Raw genomic sequence first — 21,046 nt, 5'->3', positions numbered from 1 at the left:
GAGGTGGCCGCGGGCAGCCCCTTGCGCGGAGACCACCCAACGGCCGTCTCCGCGGAGCGTAAGTCCTCGCTTAAAATGGCCATCCGGATTCCTGGGGGCCGACCTAGCGGCAGTTCTAGCGGTGCTTGCCGAATACCCGATAAAAATGTATGTGTACTAATGTTTAATGCAACCAAAGGCGATCCAGAAACATTACCCGCCTGGGTGAGGCGGAGCGAGGGTATCGGGTAGCCCGGCTCTTCCAGCACGGGCTGCGTGTGTGTGGTGATGGGCAAAGTCGTTAAAAATAGGTGTGTTTTCTCCTCTTTTGAAAGGAGGGTTGCTTACCTCTTGGGAGGAAATTTGCTGCTGTGCAGATGCGGAGCGTTACTGTGATGAAATCCCAGCACAGCAAAACGCGGGGGAAACTTAGCTTTTGTCTGCGCCTCTGTTTCTTCCTCATTAAAAACACCCACCAAAACTTGAATGAAATATCTTTACAGTAAGCCCAATAGATTATTTTCCATTTTTGCACATTGGAATTTTAGCTTACATAAAAATCTCCGTGTCTGCTAGAACCGCTTGTGCTGTGAACTTTGTCCATGTACTTCAGCAACTTGGCTTTCTCTCTAGTTAATGTGCGGTGTACACGGGCAAAATTAAATCAGAGAGAAATTAGGTGGCTCCCCTGCAGTGGCCGTGTGATGTGAGATTATGGCCACACCTAATATACTTATAGTGTAGGCTTTTAAAATGTAAATAACTTGTGTATTGATAAGGTAAATTATCTAAAAGTTTAAACATTTTAAAAATGTTTTAAGACAGTTGGATTATTCAATTTCTTGTTTTAAAAAAAAGACCTTTGGAAAATGCATTATCTTCAGAATTACCCAATAATATTTGTACGTTTAGTGTTTTAATTCACATGCCAAAAATTAAATGAATAAGAGCGCACAAATTTATTATTTTTATCGACTTCCTCAGAAAGACAAATTTAGACGAGTTCATAAGAACTGGCATAAGGGATATAATCACAGAAAGGTTTATGTCTTCAAAGCATCAGTGTTGGTGTTAGGTGACGCTATCTGAACTGGGTGTAAGAGAACAGTGGCTGAAGTTAGAAGTTGCCGTACTTCAGACTCATGCTACGTGCTAGGTTGATCAGTTGAGCATCTTGTATGTGTTAGCATCAGGAACATAATCGACATGACAATACATTTGTACAGTGGAAGGATATATTTTTATGAACAGTTATATTAATTTCTAGTTAATAAGTGGCAAATCAAAGTACAGACTGGCTAAAAAACTTGCCCGAGGTCACTTAAGCAGTCTTTGGCAGAGCTGAAGATAAATTGTACAATCGTTGTGAATCCTAATGTGTGATCATATTTCCTCCTGCTTTCTGTTCACAACATTTTTATGAACATAGCTATTTACTTTGTTTACAGAATCGATAGTTTCTTGAATAAGCTAGAGAGTCACTTGGGCTACAAAGATGTTGGAAGAAGATATGGAGGTGGCCATCAAGGTGGTGGTAGTAGGAAATGGAGCTGTTGGAAAGTCCAGTATGATTCAGCGATATTGCAAGGGGATTTTTACAAAAGACTACAAGAAAACTATTGGTGTAGATTTCCTGGAAAGACAAATCCAGTATGTATTAAACAGATGCCATACTATTGATTTTTACCTTTCCTTCTGTTTCTTTGTTCTGTTGTAATCCTAAGATTTACAAAGGCTTGAAACAAGGCCTGCTGTCTCCAAAGCACGGTAGAGGGAGTTGTTTTCTCTCTTGCACAGTGGGCTAAAATTATATCACTCTATTTTCCATACAAGATTTAGCAAAATAAAATTTGGAACCTCTGTCATACTAAGCAAGTTCCCTTTGTATTCTACCACCTGTTGATTTTTTTTTTTTTTTAATTTCTGTAGAGGAAGTGGAAGTGCTTATGATAAAACAATTACGCAAATTTATTAGCCAATATAGATTAAAATGACTGGGAAAAATAATTAAATATGCTATAGATTTAGTCTCTTTATGTAATATAAGCAGATAATACCCAATTATGTTTGATAAAATGGAGAATGCTATGGTAATGAGAAGTAAGAAAATTCTATAAATTTTGTAAGCTGATTAAAAAGACAAAAATACCATTATTCAGGCATCTAAGTTTTGTTTTGAAGTCTATATTGTTGTTCCTCATAGAGGGAAATGCAGAGGAAGAAGAGGAAAGGAAGGGGAAAATGTAATATGGATTGTCAGGAAAGAGCATGTAATGTAATTGAGGGACTACTGCCATTGCATGTTACAGAGGTGAACCATTATCAATATTAAGTTACGTTATATTTAAATGAAGTTAAATTTGAACTGAATTACTCTTACATTGTAGACATAGAAATATTTCCATGTCAGTTGTTTTGAATTGCTCGTGTTTGTTGTATTGATTACAAAACTGTCTTTTATTTCAGAGTTAATGATGAAGATGTCAGGCTAATGTTATGGGACACTGCGGGTCAAGAAGAATTTGATGCAATAACTAAGGCCTACTATAGAGGTGAAAATACCATGTTTGTTATTTAGCAGGTTTTGGGTTTTTTTTTGGTCTGCACATCTCCAAGATATTTTCCTATCTCTGTGTTAAAAATTTGAGTTATTTTGTGTGTGTGCAAAGCATTATTAGTTCACCTTTTTCAGTTCTTAAATGTTTTTCCCCTTCATGTAAGATCCTTGCCTTAATTGTTGCTTTATGCAGGATGCTCACTAGTGCCCTTTAAAAAACGTAGGACAAAATGAGACAAATATCTGCACAGAAACTGCACAGAATGTAGCCATTCAGACAGTCAAACGCAAAATTATATTTTTCCCTCTAAAAGTGTTTTCTTACTTTTGTAAGACATATATCTGTAAATGTTCCAAAAACTATGGCTGAAGCACTTAGAAATTAATCCAAGGGGAAAAAAAATCCGCCAGTCATCCTACAAGGATAGTTTACTAGGCACAACAGTTCTCTTGCTAGTACAGGCTGCCTTGAACACATTAACACAATGGAGTAATAAGGAAAGCGTATTTACTTCGTAAAATAGAGACTATATTATCAGTCATGTAAAAGTAGGTTATCTATTTAGCCAGTTACAAATTGCATACTCAGGCTTTCTTTGCATATAATTTAACAATGGTTAAAACAAAGGAAAACCTTTCCTTTTTGTTTTTTAACTTGAGAGATATGAATGACTTGGCAAAGACTCCATCAATCAGTTCTTGTCAAACTGATTTCCTGATGGCTGGGAAAAATATATTGCTATGGTATAAAATCTTAGAAAAATTACCTCATTTAGAGATAAAATAATAGTTATGCTCTGCTATTTCAGGGTGGTATAGTCCTCTGACCTTCTTATATTTCGTGATTGTTTTTGGCAACTAATAGGGTTGTTTTTTTTTTTTTACTACTTCTGGTTGTCACTTGTAATTAATGATTACCATTCCTTCAGAGAAAGATATTTCTTTTCCTATTTCTTTTTATCCTCATGTGGAAATAGATCGTTCTGTTGTTTTACAGCTGACAAGTTGAGCATATGAATTTTAGAAGGTAGTACTTGATTCTCTTGGAGCTTCCTTTTTACTCTCCTGGCCATCAGTTCTCTTGTGTGCTTTGCTCTCCTCAGTTGTTCCAAGGCAAAATCTTTTTCTCCTAATTACTGGCACTGATATGCTAAAATATGGAGTGTTCAGAAGAACTTCAAAGTACACTTACTGGCCTCACTTAGCACATATCTTGAGTATCCTGAAATCTTGCTCATAACTCGTGCCCAGCATAGTGCGGTTAGATCTCTACCTTTGAGATCTTTATACTGAAGAGGCTGCTGTGAAATAGGACATAGTCATCCTGCGGATACACATTGTGGACGGCATGATGGATAGATTAACAGTTCAAGCTATTAGATACAGTGTCTATTCTGCACTAGACTGACTCGTGAAGGACAAGGGAAATTATAAGAGCCTGGAATGTCATTTTGGTTTAGCATCAGGTCTGCAAGCACAATATTATAGAAGCAAGAGGTCAACCTTACTTTGGAAATGCAAGGATTTCATTGCCAATTACTGCTGATAAGGGGAGGATGCCTCTAAGGAGGTAAGGTAGGTGCTGGCTGTTACTTCAAGGTCTGCTTCTCCCACACGTCACTGTTCCACTATCATTACACTAGGGCTTACATACTCTCCTGGAACCTTATGTATTGTCAGTTCTTCAGGGATCAGCTGCTCATGCATGGTCACACGATGAATGCTTCAGAGCCTGTTTCTCAGCTCTTCTTGTCCAGGGACCAAATTCATTCAGCCTTGCAGGGAAACAAAATTGGAGCTGACAGTGGATTTGTCATGTGGTTTTCTATGTACAGGCGAGTATGCGCAGCCGGTGTAGCTGCATGCCCGTAATCATATAATGCAAGGAGTCCAGCAGCCTAAATTCAAAGAGTTAGAGGAAGCTCTGTATGTATTTAATAATTTCTTGTATTGTATCATGCATCTTACCAGTTTCTATCCGATGGAAGTCACACATTTTCTAATTGGCTAGGTAACTTCATTTATATGCTAAGCACATACACAAGTGGCTGTCATTAGCAGCACGATGTGTTCTGTCCATGTTACAGATGTTTCTCAAAGCACTATTTGATAACTTAGTCGTGCGTGCAACCTCTTCCATCTGCTACCACTGATCTCTTGAGTTAGGTCTTTGATGGAAAACAGGCATCTTGCCCATTAGTCTGTTACTCAGTTGCTGATTAGCCAAATTCTCAGGCTCCTCATTTTGTTGCATAATAATTAGACTTCATATTTCTCAATTCTTCATAGCATTGCTCTAGCTTGCACTTGTCAACCACTTTCGGCTGTAGTAACTGTAATAATGGGAGGGCTGCAAGACTGTTCTGGTCCGATTTGGAGCAAGGCAGCCCTCTTTTGGATACTGTTAGTGAGACCTTAAACCCTGCTAAGTCTGTTGAAGGCAGCCAGTATCCACAGCAGTTAGAACATCAACAGTAAACAAGAACTTCTGGATGATGCTATCATTTGACCTTGCATTTTATCTCAGTTTAAGGTTGAAGGAGCCACCATCAATTTTATAGTGAACGTGTGTTTTCTGTCATAGCCTGAAAAAGCTGAGGCAAAGAATAGAAGAGTGAAACGAATAGGTGCCAAGTATAACACCCTTGTGAGTCCACTCATGGCAAGGAATATCTTTACATATTTTCTATTACATAGGCTTTGTACCATTATGAAAGGAGAAAATACGGTTACAGAGCCTGCGAGGGTGGGATACTCTGCTGAGGATCTTTGAGACCTACTCAGCTGACCAGCTCATGCTCTGTTTGAATCAAGTAGAGATGCTAGCACTACTCTCTTAAGTTTTTTCTGAATTAGTCTAGGTATGAATATCATATCAGTGATTCTGCAGCCAGTTGGAACCTTTTTAAAATAAAGATACAGGGGTTATCAAAGCAGTAATTGCATACAAAAAAATCCAGTGTCCTTGTCTTCAGTACTTTAAAATAGCTTTACAAAACAGCTTCTTAAAAAAGAACTTTGATTTAAAATATTCGTCAAGAACACCCTGGTTTTAGCTGTTATGCTCCTGTCTGACATTGTCCTGTGCCTTTGCTGCTGGTGTCTGTTGTTGTACACAATCTGTTGTATGACAAAGGTGGTGTATGACTCCATTTGGAGTAGATGAGTGAGATGATAATGTTATTGACTCCTGAGTACTATCAGTCTCTGCATACAGAAAGGTGTTTCAGTGCCTAAATCCTGGGTTTTGTCTTTTTTTTTTTTTCTCCTTAGAGCTCCTACATGGACATTATAATTTCTTAAACTTGTTTATGTTCTCAATAAAAGTGTTGAGTATTTAGCAATATTCTTAGAAGATGAAAAGAATTTACCTAGTAGGATCTCTTCCCTGCAGCATCTTCTGGTGAACTTTGTTGCCATACTAACTTCTGCGCTATACTGAAGCGTACTTTCAGAAAGATCACATTTGATATTGTTTTGAATTGAGCATGAGAAGAATACTCCTTTTGTTCTTCTCTTCTTAAATAAGCATTTTGCAGGGTTATTGGATTAATAAATTTTGATATTTCTTGCATCCAGTGATCAAAACCTTCAGCAGACATTTGGAAATACACAATTACATATAGAATATATAGAGAGAATTTGTCATTGTTGATATACAGGTATATCTGCTGATAAGGAAAGACACTTCTGTTTACTGTTGTTTGTTAACTTCCTGGTAAGAACCTTTAAATGTCAGAATCTTGAAGGTCCTCAAAAATACTTCAGTTTGATTCCTTATCAGAGCTTATTGTGTAATTCTCTTTAAAAAGCAATATGGCCAAACGGAGCTATTTTTACTGTCCCTGTCCACTGCATTCTACATGTATTATATCTGAATTGAATAAGGAGGTCTGATGTCACCCCCTTTTTGCCTACCACATGGTAGGACTTTTCCCTCTAAACTTACTATTACTAAGTTATCTCTGTGTTTTAGCATTCAGAAGGAATGGGTGGAAGGAGAGTGATGAAGTGAAAGTGCCTTAGAGTGGAAACTTCACAATGGATTTCTTAGTCTTAAAACTGAACAAGATGATGTTTACAGATGGTGAGAGTCTTTTAATAAATATTCTCATCTCCAGTAGAGCAAAGACCTTGAGAGGCTTTATTAAGCTAGACTGTGAGACAACAGGTTAAATTCATCATTGACAAATGCAAAGTAACCTACTTTGGAAAGAATAAGCCGGCCGCGTTAAGCCACAACAATTTTACACCTATCTCACAGGATTCTAAGTGGAATTGCATCAGAAGAATTGCATACATTAGAATATGGTGTGGACATTAGGGAAAACAAGCAAAATTTTAGAACACAAGTAATGGGAAAAATTATGGAAGACTACATTGCTACTGTTTTATTGGTAGAGCTTGATTAGTAATTCTGAGGGCAGTTCTTATTGTTCTGTATAAAACTGTAGAAGGGTCTTAATGGCATAGGAAAACTTTTGTAAAGATAGACTGAACTTGGCTTTGAAAAGATAAATAAAAGGAAACCTAAGAAAAGAACTCGAGTGCTTTGTGTCAAAGAAATACAAAGAAAAACAGAATACAGGAATGGGGGATACTTGGTAAAACTCATAGATAAAAGAAAATTCATACTGCTGAAATAATTTTTCATGCTATATGTAATTAGATTGGAATATTCGCCACAAGATAACACTGGAGTCTCAAAGATACCACCTATCTATTCCTTTTACACTGTTACTATATATCAAGTATATTAAAGGCATATAAATAATAAAGTGTTTCTCCATGTGTTTATGTGCAAAGAAAAGTAGTTTCTTGAGGGTAACAAAGGGCTACTGGACAGTCAAAAGATCACTCACTTAATATTTCAAGTGTTGAAGTACCTTCTCAGTATCCATGGGTTTTAGCTATTGTTTGCTAAGATTGTTACAAAACCATAACAAAAATGGTACAAAACATTTTGTATAATTTATCATAGTGCTGTGATAAAATGAATATGAATTAGAAATACACTTATTTTCTCCAAAAAGCTACTAAACAATTTACTTGAAATAATCTCAACTTTCTCTGAAAAGTTTTCTGCGTTTCAAAATCCAGGTTACTGTAGCACAAAGAATAATGTCAAGTGTGCTTTACAGATACTGCATACGGAAAAATATTTACCTTCTGGTCTCCATTAAGCTGTCTGGAAAACTATGAGCAATAAGCAAGCCTCCCTTTCTGTTTTTCCAGCCATTCCACACCTCCTTCCATTCCTTTCCCCTGCATACATGCACCATGCTGGAAATAGCTTGAAAGGTAACAGACCCATAGCCATCATGAAGAATGAGTATAATGATCAAAATAATATGGCAATCTATTTTCATTTGTGGAATTTATGACCATTGGTTTGACACAAGCTGGTGGTAAAAGTGCACTTTTATGGGAGAAACTTGAAAAATCCCTCATATTTGAAATACATTATATATGATGCTTTTTTTTTTAATGTTTGTTGGTTGATTTGTATTTATTTGTATTTGTAATTGATTTGTGTATTTTTAGGAGCCCAGGCTTGTGTTCTTGTGTTTTCTACAACTGACAGAGAGTCCTTCAGAGCAATCCCTATCTGGAAGGAGAAAGTGGTGACGGAAGTTGGAGACATTCCCACAGTTCTTGTGCAGAATAAGATCGATCTTCTTGATGACTCTTGTATAAAGAAGTAGGAGTTTTATCTTACTGTTTTTAAAGAACAATATATGCCCCCTGTATACACACGTTTTTAAAAAACAAACAAACAAAACTGTCGGAGTTTCTGGTGAAGACTTGCGATATCTAGGTTGTCAAACCTATGCTCTGCATCAAAATGTGCCCTAGAACCACAGGTGACAGGTATTGCTGCATGAGTGTAGTTACTTGGCCAGATGTGCTTGCCAAGCTAGGAGCTTTCTGTTTGCTTCACGCCTCCTTCTGAAGTGTCAGCCAAAAAACCAAGAGGAATAGCATGAAGAGTTTGGTTGTGCCATGATATGATTCTCTTTTTTTTTTTTTTTTTTTTTTAAAATCAGAAATTCTAAAACTAAATTTTCTCTCCTGTTAAAATGTACAGTTACTGTTAAACTGTGCTGTGCACCAGTGAAGTTATCTTGTCTAGTTTGGCTAGTGAATGCTTGCTAAAATGACGAAGAAGTATTAAACAGGTTGTTTGAAAAAGTGTCTTAGTATTCTTTGCTTCGCTTTTCTTTAATTTGTTTTTATTGCTCATTTTTAGCAAAACGTTATACCTCCATAGAAATACGTATCTGTTAATGTTCTCAAACTGCATGGTGCTGATCCTTCTTCAGTATATTTTTCTTTGCAGATTTTACTGTCAGTTCATTCTGCCTTTGTATGTATGACCAATTTCATTCTTGCCATAAAATCAGCTTAACAAATGCTAACTTTTATTTACCTCAGCATATCATGTAGAAAATATTGCATGATGAAGTTGATCATTCTCCACATCTTTACTGCTACCATCTTCTTGAGAGATTTAAATTATTTCTTCTTTTTGTTGTTTCCTGCACTGGCTTTCTTTGTTCTCTGTTTGCTATCATTGATGGCATAAATCAGCTTCTACTACTCCTGCAAAGAATACTGAGAATCTTTCAAAGGAAAAGCAAAACTGCATTTGAACTCCTTCTTTGTTCATGGTACATCACTTAGGTTTTGCTCTCAGAATACTCCATCTGCCTCAGTAACTTCATCTTTCTGATGACATGATTTGCCTTGGTGAAACTTCCATGAGTTTTGTCAGCTTTTCCTTAAAATTTAGCACAAGTTCTCTTTCACTTCACAGAAAAAAGCAATTCTTGATTTCATCGCTGCACTAATCTGGTTGCATAGTCTACTGCTTTATTAAAATATACTTAAGGATTACTTTTTTGTTGTTGTTTTGACTTTGCAGTGGTAATTGTTCTGATTCTAGTGCTGTTAATTACAGCCTCCTTCCTTCTGGTTTCACTGACACCTGTCTTCGAACCCTTGGGAAATTTTATTTAATGAAGTCAATAAATATTGAAAAGCTATTGCTTTTGGTCATAAAGAAACTGCATGTAAAGTACCTTGTTATAGTGGAGATACTGTAAAGAAATTAAGGATCAGGTATTTTTTGACTGAGTTTCTTAATCCGCCTTGCCATGTTTAACTTACCATGAAGCATTTTGCTTAAGAGAATAAATGCTGACAAATAATACAAATCAGAATTTACAAAGTCTTCTTCTGTTGTGCAGTGAAGAGGCAGAAGCACTGGCAAAAAAACTAAAATTAAGGTTCTACCGAGCATCTGTGAAGGAAGACCTAAACGTAACTGAAGGTACGAGATACAGCAGAGTAGGTGTCTGTCCTGCCCGCAGCTGTATAGCACTGTACATCTCTCTAGTTTGGAGCTGATCTGTTACTTCCCATGTTGTTGCATGCTGTTGGCAATCCTTTTTGTATTTCTTAGCAGCACACTTTAAACATAGCTAGAATTACTTGGTATCAGTGTGTTAGGCCCGTTTCTTTGTGTACATCTTTCCTTTCTCTTTCACAAACAGTGCATAGCTTCGATATTTAGAAGTGCCAATGTGTTAAGGCTGCTTAGTTCTAATGGCTGTCAGTAAGCACTGAGCTTTTAAAAAAATCATATGTAGAAGTTAAATTATTACAGTAAACAAAATGTTGGACAGATTATTTTGTAATTGTTAATAAATAATTGATATAAACAATTATTTCAGAGTTTAGTTATATTTAAAGTACGTGAAAAGATTGGATCTCTTGTAGTGTTTTTTCTGCCGATGATATTTTACTAGTTCCCAAGTATCACTTTTTGATGTGTATATTTAATTTAATAAGAGTACTGTTATAAAATTCAGTCACTATCTTTAGTGGGGTAGGTTTGAATAATCATGAATTGTAGTCTCTGATAACTCGTGTTTTGTTTAATCAGGCAAACTTAATAGTAAACTAATTGTTTCTCCTCCGTTAACATCATTCACCGTGGAAAAAACATCTACAAGGGAAAATGTAAAGTGTTTCTGTGTCATTTTTACATGAGTTATTAATTACAAATGTAAATAATCGTAACATACATAGGTTCTGAAAATTCTCCTATAGTTGTAGATTTTTTCAAAATCCTAGGTAGACTTTCTATACCCGAATACAAATGTGGGTAGCATTAGTTAATTATAAAAATGTTGCTGCCAAGTTTTATTAATGGCCTTACTTTACATGACTGCTATTATTCTAAGGCTTCTTGTTAAAAAAAAAAAAAAAAAAAAATTAAATTCCTATGTAATTTTAAAAAGTTCCAAGCTGCATGAATCGGAACATTTGGCGATATGTATGTGCCAGCTTTATTATTGAGATGTTTCTGTCTGCTGTGTAGGATCCTAGTACTGCAAACTGTAAGACTTGGGTAGACATCGGACTAATCTGGATTCTGCTCAGGTACACAGGCCTGCCGAGAGAGAATCACTTAACCAGATTGTGCTAAACCTGTGGTGTCAAATGCACTTTTGTCACCGTGGAGAATTTTGATACAAAGGTATTATTATTGATATGAAGATTATTTTTAAGCATACTCTGATGTACCTTTTTTTCTTTTTTAACATTTCAGTTTTTAAGTATTTGGCTGATAAATATCTTCAAAGGCTCAAGCAACAAACAGCTGAAGATCCAGAACTAGTACGTACAAGCAGTAACAAGATTGGTATGTATACTGTAATAAAAAACCAGAAGTCAGTGTTTTGTGCCATCAAAGCTTATGGTCTCACCTGTTTTCTTATGGAGTTAATACGAGGTGAATCAGGGTCTAATTACTACCTTCCTATCTGAGGATACTGCCTCCTTTCCTTCTCTTACCTCCACAAAGTAAAATAACTTTGTGACTCTAAAGTTACAAGATTGTCAAATTGATGTACTGGAGTTTCTAGCTAATGTTTGGCAAGTGCCCTTTTATTAAATTTGTTTAAACAAACATTGTGTAAGGACTTGAGAAAGGATGCTTGTTGGGTTTTCCAATGTCATTAGTATTAGTGTTACTCATCTTGGTGCGGATTTACAAGAGACTCATGGTGAAAGAATCTGGCATGTAATCAGAAGGTCTTTGTAAACTGCCTTTTGTAAGGGAACACTGAACTTCTGTAGTCCTTCTTTAAAGCATTTCTGAGTCAGTTCATTTATTTTCCTTAAAGCACTCCCTTTTTATTCAGGCTTTTTCCTTACCTTTATCTCAGCAAAGTTTCTAACTTTAGAATAGTCATGTTTTTCTTTTATTATGTTACTCAACTAGCCATAACTTTGTTACCATGCAATTAGTAACATACACATACGCAGATGTGTGCATATGCTGCCTTTCAATTATGTAGATGTATACTAGCTTTAAGTACTGCCTGGCTAATAATTCCAACTGGCTCTAGTTCAAAAATTGACCCAGAAACAGAGAAAGCCTTTAAAAACTGGAGTATGCATTTGAAGTGCACTATTATGCCTTAGTGTTGTGTCTTAAGTGTCAATGTACTATGCTTGCAGGAAGTAAAGAAATACAAATACTTTTCTTGTCTTTAAATTCTGTAGGTGTTTTTAATACAGCTGGTGGAAGTCACTCCAACCAAAATTCTAGCACTCTTAATGGTGGAGATGTCATCAACCTTAGACCAAACAAACAGAGGACCAAGAAAAACAGAAGTCCTTTTAGCAACTGCAGCATACCTTAGACCACTTTCGGAGGGAAAAAACCAACCCAGTGAATTGGATGAAATTGTGCAATTGAGTACAGAATAAAGCCAGCTGTAGAGGTATTTTTACCAGTGCTTTAGCAAATCTTGTGCCTATGGGGTCCTTGATAGAGGGTGGATTTAGATAAACTTGCTGATGCAGTGTTTTTTGGTGTGTAGAGTGAGACACCTGGTGGCAAAACAGAGCCGTGGCTGCCCCGTGCACTTTGTAAAAATTAGGCAAGCTTCTCCTTTTTCAAGGAATTATTTACAGAGCTATGAACTACGTATTGCTGAATTGCAAAGCACATTTAACCTACGGATAATACTTACAAGTATAGGTACAGACCATATCACTATGGCCCAAGGTAAAGCAGCAATTTTGCAGCTAAATTTCAAAGGAAATGTTAGAATTGGTTAGTCAGGACACTAAGAAGATAAATGAAGAGTGAAAAGAAGACACTACATTTTATGCCTGACTATATTAATATGGATTCTGGCAGTTCTGTCAGTGCAATATACTTGTATTATATATATGAGTGCTAAGGTATATATGTAAACATTTGGTATGAATATGTAGGCTAAATTCCAGTGTATACGTTACTTGGAGATCAGCTAATGATCATAAAATAGCATCTTCCAAAAAAAATTTTCCTTTAAAAATGTTGCATTTCAGATGAGGCTTTCCCAGCTGCCACTGTGTACATTTAACTTGCTATACTTTGGGCCTAAAAGCTTAGATTTAAAAACGTGTGGTGCCAAAAATGCTCCTTCTTTTTACCTGATGCTGTGCTACAGATGTTTTTGTAAGTTTGTTTTTCTCAGTCTTAACAGGTTGAACAAATAACACAGTCTTTGACACTAATAGCTATTCAGAAGGAACATATAATCATATTCCTGTTCAAATTTGATTGTTGTATCCTGTGTTGTCTATGAAAAAGGAACTTGCAAAGTGGTGTCACAAAATATTTATCTTTGGAAAAATTTTTCATAGATAGGTTAAACTAAGTTATGGAGGATCCAAAAAATTGCAGCTGATGACTGAATTACATTAATGAGACATTCTTGAATGTCGTCTCAAATTCAAAGTTAGCTGCTGGTTGCAGAAAATCTAATTCTGCAAGATCAGAGACATGGCAAAAATTTTTCAAAGTGCTTAAGTAATTTTACAGAATTGATTTAGATGTTTAGGAGCCCAAACCTAAATTAAAGTTATTTGGGCTTAGGCTTCTAAATCACTAAGGTGCTTTTAAAAATGCTAAGCAAGATATCTTTTATTTACCAAAAATAAACACTTTTTAATCCTTTTCAAGAGCATGCATGCCTTCTAAAAAATATCCATTTTGTTTACATGTTTTTGTATGGTATGATATAATTTTAACTTTCTAGGATTTCTACAACAAACCTGCCGGTGACAAATGCAAAATATGCTGCTTGAAAAAATTCAGAGTTTTAATAGTTTTTTAAATAGTGTATGAGAATGACAATGAGTCGAGTGATCCTGTATATTTTTGGAAGAAGGACTTTTCACTGTGTGAATTAATGTAGGAAGCTTGACTTACTTTGTTTCTAAGTCAATGAGTATGAAAACTGAAATGTACTCTTTTTCCCACTGTCTGCAGGGAGAGAAGTGGGTGGCAAGTTATGCACAAACACTAAAGATCTCTGAACTCTGTATTTTATGTTTACTGTATGAGACTTTCTACCGAGTACCGTTGTTTCTTTGACAAGCTGTTAGAGCATCTCTTGTTTGCCGGCAAGAAGGCGGCCTTCAAGGCGGTCGATCCCCTTTGCCATTGCAGCAAAACTGTGTGTTCTTTGCCGTAATGTTTCCTATATTTTCTCTTGGATAAAGGCCTTTATTTTTTAACAAGTGCATTTAATCACTCTATGTATGTATAAATGGAGCCAAGTCCTGTCTGTCTTAGCAATTTAAGTAGTAAGGTACTTAGGATAAGACTTACGATTGTACATCATGGGGCCACCTTTATGCATGAAGAATTTTGACACCTGTTTTTAATATGGAAACTTTTACCTTTTGTTGTCTGTCTGCCGGTTTCACATTTTTTATTCATTTTTCTTGAAAAAGAAACAAAACCACAAAGTGTCTGAAACATCTTTTTTGCCTTGTTTGACTTCGTACAGAGTACTGAAAAATACGTCTTTATTACGTGTAATGACCATTTGTACTATTACATGTAATACTGTAGACATTGTACTATTACATAAGCCATTTGTATTTAAGGTCTGTCATTGTAAACCATTGTTTTGAGGACTGAAAACTCAGTAGAAATTTTCATAGGTGGTGACTTGACAGACTTGCTAAATTTAGGATATGTTGAAATTTAGTATACATACTTTAACGTAGGAATATATATTTGCAGCAGTGAGTTTTAATTTCATTCCCACCTTAAATCTAAAGCAGCTCGCTCTTTGTTGTGACTTTGCAGTGCTTGTTCTCCAATACGACTGAGATGGAGACTGTCCAAAATAGCATTTTTCTGGAGAGTGCTCTGCATGTACGCTGCTTGAAAATTTAATTTTTATCCTACTGGGGATAACGTGTAGATGTAAACCAGATGACTTGCATATTGCGGGAATCCTTACGTATTCTCATCACTCTTCAGTGGGAGTAACTTTTGCATTTTGGATGAAGAGACATGCCTAAACGTTTAGCACTCGCATTGTCCCTTGTGAATAATTTTTATTATAAACATTGACCCATTCTCCATTCAAAGTGTTCTCATTAAAATATCATGTATTTTAGTTACCAAAACCTACAGGTGCAGAGCTGGTAATAAAAATGCCCTTCTCTGTGCATCTGTGTGACTGCGTGGTGGAAGAGGATGTAGCTCTCAGCTCTCTGTTACAGCCGTGGCAGATCAGCATCCTGGTTTTAGGAGCAACAGATGTTCCTGCCACAAGACACAGTTTTGTTCTGTGAGACTAAGCTAACTGCACTCCTGTTTTATCTGTTAATATCTCTTGAGTAGCTCATTGGATGTATTATCTGAATTCTGAATCTTGCCAAAATCCTTTGCTTTCAGCTGATAATGCTACCACTAGTAGAAAACTTCAGTAATTGTTAATGCCTTAGTGAAATAAGCATTCACTAAAGAGTATGACACTAAAGCATCTGTCGCTCCCGTGTTGTATCCATTCAGTGAATGGGTGTTCTCCCAGTAAGTGGGGCATCATTTGATGCAAAGCGGTAATGCTAGGGATGTATTTCCAACTGGAAATAACAAATCTCAAAGTTGTAAGACTGATCACACTAAGACTTTTGTGCTTGTGCGTGTGGTTAATTTAAAAAAAAAAATTAAATGTTCCACTTAAGACAATTTTAGAGCTTTCTTATTTTCAGTATTTCTTAAGGCAATGCTTACCTTTTTGAGTCAAAATGCCTGAATTACCATACTGTCAGTCTGATTTCTTGTTTAATTTTTTAATGCTTCGGTAAAATTTGTCTTTTTTTTACTCTCCGTTATTGGGCTACAACATATCTGACACGTAGTTTTCCTTTGCATCACTTCTGTAGATGTTTGTTATGCTGAAGGGAATTGAGCAGCTGAACACATTGTACTGCCTGGAGGTTATGCAGGGGTACATGCATAACACTCAGTGAATGTGCACTTTGAACCCGTTAATTCATCTATTCAAGTTGATAGTTACCAGTTAATAATAGAATTAATTATTTGCACTGTGGAACCCTCTTGTGGGAGTTCAGTCATACAGCAAACTAACAAACATGCTTTTTGGATTCTAGAGACGGTACCTAAGCCCCTACTGCTTTTCTAAATGTAATCGTAGACCTTTGGCTGAAGCGGCAGTACCTGAACACTGGTTGTACGTAAGCCAGAGAGCAAGCGTGGTCCAACATGCTTGATTTCATCAAAACTACCTTACCATCTTTTTGTAGGAAGCAACAGTTGTGCGTATCTTCTTTTTAATGCTCAAATAGCATTGACAGAAGAAAATACTTCTCTCTGTTAAATATGGCATCCAAAACAGGTAATCAAAGTCATAGAAGAAAAAATGCAGCAATGCTTAGATTTAAGATGAAAGGTGCTGTAATAGAGTAAGACAAACTTTCAAACAGTTCCATGTCACAAAAGTGTTCTGTATGAGTCATCTCAAAGCCAGGTGAGTCCGAGTACTGAACTAGACTCATTCTCAGGTTTCTAGTAGTAGGTAATACTGATAAGTAATTTGTGGAGTGAGTGTTCTTTCTGTTTTTTTGAACCGACTAAAGTTGGTCAAAAAAAAGTAAAAATCTGGACCAGGAGAAATACCATTCTCATTGTGAGGATAAAGATGCATCGTTACTAATAAATGACTTACTCTTATTTGCAAGTTCATGTGAATCTGAATGGTTAAAACAGATAATGTACATAACTGTTTTTATCACCGTCGTGATCTCAAGTAAATGTAATATATTTTTAGGAAAAAAGTCAACATAACGTACAGTAAATCCTCAAGTGGAAAAATAAATGTTTGAAACTGAATATTCTGTGTATTCCGTTCCTGTAAAATCCCTACGAGTTAATTCTGCTGGTCTCTTGTAAGTGACATTAGTTGTATCATGCAACTTAACCATGTTTATTTGATTACTGTTTGGTCTGATACAGGTCACTACTTCTGTGGTTACATTAAATTGTCAGTGTATTAAATTTCAAAGAAATGGCTATAACCCTGTAGCTGTGCAACCTGAATCTGCTCGGGAAACTCGTGTGCCTGATTCTAGTCCATGTGTTGCGAACAGTTGGGATCCAAGGCAGCACGCATTAGAGACCCTCAAAGGAACAAGTGTGGGCACCCCAGTCCAACAGAAATGCTGTTCCTGAGCTCTTGCCTCTGACTTCTCCACCACACAGTTCAAATACAAAGTACAGATTCTGTTCTGCTCTTTCTGGTCATTTTATTTTTGATGATTGGTCTGGCTAATACAGTGACAAGGTTTAAGTGAGTGTTCGTAGACATTGCAAGTGGCATTAAAATATTACTAATGTATCAAAGATGCCTGATGCATTTTCTGAGAAGAAACAGGTAACTAGTCACTGGGGTTTTTTTGGTTTTTTGTTTTTTTTTTTCTTTTAGTAAAACAGAACTCACAGCATCTGGGTCTGTCTCTTTACCCGGGTATCTCAGGAATCTGGGAGGCAGTATACTCCTGCTTCCTCTTGCATGCAGTTCTGCACACAGAAGAACAATTTGCTTGCTTAACATCCCCAATAAGGATTAATTAGCAATGTTTTAGGCAAGAAAAAAATCTTAAAATGTGAAAAAACTCACATTTTTATGGTCACGTATTTTTAGGGAAGTGCTTAACTACACTTGAGTGAAGATCTTGAGAAAACTGAAGCTTTGACACTCTCTGGGTGGGGGTTTTATGTGCTGCGCAGCCATATCGTGTTCAGCTTCAGGAAGCCGGGCGGCTGTTGGAGGCGGCTTCTGCTGCCAGCCCCCGAGAGAACCGCTGCAAACACCCGGGTAGCTTCGGGCATCCCTGAGAAAATGTTTCGTGCTCGCAAATGTCCTGTTTCCAAGAGTGGCTTATGCTGAGAAGTGGAGCAGAGCCTTGTTTTATTGCTCAGGAGAGAACGGGAGCAAAAGTTCATTGGTTTTTTTTACACCTTCTTTGTCCCAATTGTCTTCAGCTTGCTGAGCCTTGTCTACTGGGATTTGGTTTTTGACAACAGATAGCACTTTAAAAAAGTGGAAAACTTTAATCTGTTCTTTTGTGGATCTGTTCTGTGTATGATGCCAACTACGTTTAGCTATTTTGAGTTACTTTAACAGTGATACACGTTTAAGATAGCCAGTATGAAGCTACAGTTAGGGGGGGAAAAAAAAAAAAGGTGTCTTTTGCTATGTCTTACAGGCAGGACTGCCTGGAAGAAACTTCAAGGACAGCATCACTGGTTTTAAAATTAGGTTGTTCAGATCTGTGGGATTGTTGATGGATGTGGCACGTCAGTATGCAATCTTAAAGCACAGGAGAGGGCAGCGATGGCTGTATCACAGACCTCTGGGTCAGATAACACAGGATTTAGGAAAGTGGAAGGCAAACAGAAGCAGGAATTTTAAAAATAAAGCAGTAACTTAGGTCAAAATAAGTCAAATCTACACTACCAGTTACAAACTGGAGGTATTTGTCTGTCTCTTGCAAGCACTGTGAGCTGCTTATGAATAGTGCCAAATTATTCAAATTATAAATGGTAATGTTTATGAAAATACAATATACAGTTTATTAATGGTTTTGATTTATTGCCATGATGTCTTTCTTCCCCAAAAGTCTAGTTTGCACACTATGTATACAGCAGAGAAAAGCTGAAATCTCACTATATGACAAAACAACATCAGTTTAAAAAAAAAAACCAGGAGAATTGGAGGGAAGGCTAGATTTTGATGGTTTCTGACAGTTCAGCAGAAGCACAATTACAGTTTGCAATAGAGCGGTATCGACTCTACAGGAGAACTCCTGATAGCATTCTTTATTGCCAAAAGAAAATGCCAATGCTACCAAAACCCATTAAATGCTCGCACCTCACAATCAAAGATACTTCGGTGCGCGTGCATGCCTGTATACGCGCATGCTTGTACAGCGAATTTTTTTCTTAGCTTCTGTGTGCTTTTTATAGCGATTTGCTCATCCTGCGATTTGCCAGAGGTAGCCAGGAGGATAGTTTAATCCTGTTTGCTGTTGCAAGACTGTCGAACAGATGATTTCTGATGCTCCAACAATGTGATTGACTTTTCAGAATTTTCCAAGTTTCTGAGCAGAGTCTCTAGCCGCCTTTTGATTTTCTTCTGATCCTCAATGGCACATCCGATGACCACAGACTGAAATTTCTGATCGATGGGTCCTGCTGGCACGTCAGATGTGCATGCACCGTAAAGCGACATTAAGCGGATTTTGGCATCTTCCAAATCATCTAGAAGTTTATTGACAATTTCATCGATCATCTTCGTGGCGTGCAGTAGGGATTTCTGCTGCTGGGCGTTTCGGATGGTTTCTACAGAAACCTCCACAGTGAGGGTTCGGCCCATCAGACGATTAGCAGTCAAATTAAGTTCTTCTCTCTCACCTAAATCGGAATCAAGAAAGTGGTCTAGGTTACAGGCAAATACTTTCCTGTGCAAATAACATCATCAAGACAATCAGGCTGCTACAACTTTGCAATAAACAAGGCTGGTTTTTTACGTAAGTGACAATCAGCAAGAATTCCAGGGACCAGAAATGAGTTTTTTGCATTTGCCTAAGTCCTACTGATTCCACACTGTCTTCTCATTTGAAATGAGGCATTAAGTGCCACTGAAAATGTAAGCAATGCTTTTCCGCTGCTGACACAATGCTTGCTGTGTCACATTAAAGCAAAGCATACACTATTATCAGGAAACATTACTCATTAACAGAACAGGCACGTTAAGGACCTTCTGTGCCACTGTGAGGGAGAGATTTAGACAATACCCCAAAAGGCCATGAAGAAAAAACAGGTTTCTGACTACCAGATGCAATTAGGGCCCATGAAAAAACTGGTTTTCTATTTTCTGAAAACCTTGCTTTTTTCCTAGAATACGGACACAACATATTTGACATGTAGGCTTTTGAAGAGGCAATAAACCAGCAATTTAAAGCACCTAATATAAAACATACAGATTTAGGGAATGTATTTAAAGCCACATTATCACACAACCATGACAACGATCTTAATCATCGGGTTCTTGCAGGCCATACACTTTGTAGCACTCGTGCCTGTCCAGTAGTCAAAGCCATTAAAATGCTGGTTTTTCAAACTATATTTAAGCATCATCGTTATCATCAACTTCTCTCCCTCAGCTGAGCTGTAGTAACCCTGATTTTGAAAATACATCAGTGAACCAAGTATGGGCTTTCACATACACAGTCGTGACACTGATGGTAGAGCATCCAGCTGAGCAGTATGTGAATTTACACACTCAAGAAAAAGGGGACCCCAGGGTAATGAACGGATGGCCCTTCAGTAACCTTAGCTGGCTCCAATGCCCGTGCCTTCACCAGCAGCAGCAGCAAGCAATGAAACGGAGCCGCTCCCTAAGGCACGGGCTGTTCTGACTTCTTTAGGTCCGTTGGGAGGGTTTGGCAAAGCAGCTTCTCACCTTCGCTGATGTGCCTCATATCCTGGCTGTTCTGTATATTGTGGATCATTTCTAGCAGGATTTCTTTCTCTTGTTCCATAGCAGATGCTGCGTCACGGAAAGCCTCTACCCTGAACATGGTTGAACCAAACAAAACGTTTAAATAATAAAATAGCTGTTCACCCATATAGCTGCCAAGAACCGTTTTTTTTAAACTTCAGCTTAAGAAGTACAGTCAGGTCTTAATTATCCATGTGCCAGACTCTCTGATTTCATGACCTTCTCCCTTACCTTAACTTCACTTTTTAAGACTCAATATAATTTTAAAAAACAAATTGGGGAAAAAAAAACCCAAAGCAACAGTAATTCAATTAGACTTAAATCTTTCATTTCACTGACAGTGCTGTTCTATCCTACTCCGCAGTCAGTCTGGATATCCAGAGCCTGACGGCACTACAGCCCCCTCGCAGAAGTGCTGTGGCTAACTGGCAATTATTATCAGCCGCTTAACTAGAAAAGAAACAGACCGAGTCCCCACCAGGGAACCTGGGGGCGAAGGTTGCAGCTGCGGGGATGGAGGCTGCCAGGGGGCCTGGCTCCCCCGCGGCCAGCAGCGCAGAACCCCTAGGACCCACCTACAAAGCAACAAACGCGCCAGAAAACTCAAACGCTGCCT

The 21,046-nt window shown here is 37.4% G+C and overlaps 2 protein-coding genes across 2 annotated transcripts; one reads left to right on the top strand and one right to left on the bottom strand.

Moving 5' to 3' along the window:
- Nucleotides 1–1,428: 1,428 nt before the first annotated feature.
- RAB23 (RAB23, member RAS oncogene family) lies at nucleotides 1,429–12,491 on the top strand. Its single transcript, XM_009575339.1, has 6 exons — nucleotides 1,429–1,629; nucleotides 2,446–2,531; nucleotides 8,081–8,237; nucleotides 9,787–9,869; nucleotides 11,154–11,246; nucleotides 12,113–12,491. Exons 1-6 carry the CDS (start codon nucleotides 1,475–1,477, stop codon nucleotides 12,250–12,252), a joined length of 714 nt encoding a protein of 237 aa, XP_009573634.1. The 5' UTR covers nucleotides 1,429–1,474; the 3' UTR covers nucleotides 12,253–12,491.
- A 6,007-nt stretch (nucleotides 12,492–18,498) lies between these two features.
- BAG2 (BCL2-associated athanogene 2) lies at nucleotides 18,499–20,560 on the bottom strand. The gene is made up of 2 exons (XM_009575338.1): nucleotides 20,392–20,560; nucleotides 18,499–19,340 (listed from the first exon to the last, which is right to left on the bottom strand). The coding sequence occupies exons 1-2, from the start codon at nucleotides 20,555–20,557 to the stop codon at nucleotides 18,940–18,942; spliced, it is 567 nt and encodes a 188-aa protein (XP_009573633.1). The 5' UTR covers nucleotides 20,558–20,560; the 3' UTR covers nucleotides 18,499–18,939.
- Between the last annotated feature and the right edge of the window lie 486 nt (nucleotides 20,561–21,046).

The sequence above is a fragment of the Fulmarus glacialis genome, unplaced genomic scaffold (genome assembly GCF_000690835.1).
Source record: "Fulmarus glacialis isolate BGI_N327 unplaced genomic scaffold, ASM69083v1 scaffold27543, whole genome shotgun sequence".
In the NCBI taxonomy this organism is placed as follows: Eukaryota; Metazoa; Chordata; class Aves; order Procellariiformes; family Procellariidae; genus Fulmarus; species Fulmarus glacialis.
Note: the sequence above shows the minus strand (reverse complement) of the source record. Positions and strands in the feature narration are given on the sequence as shown.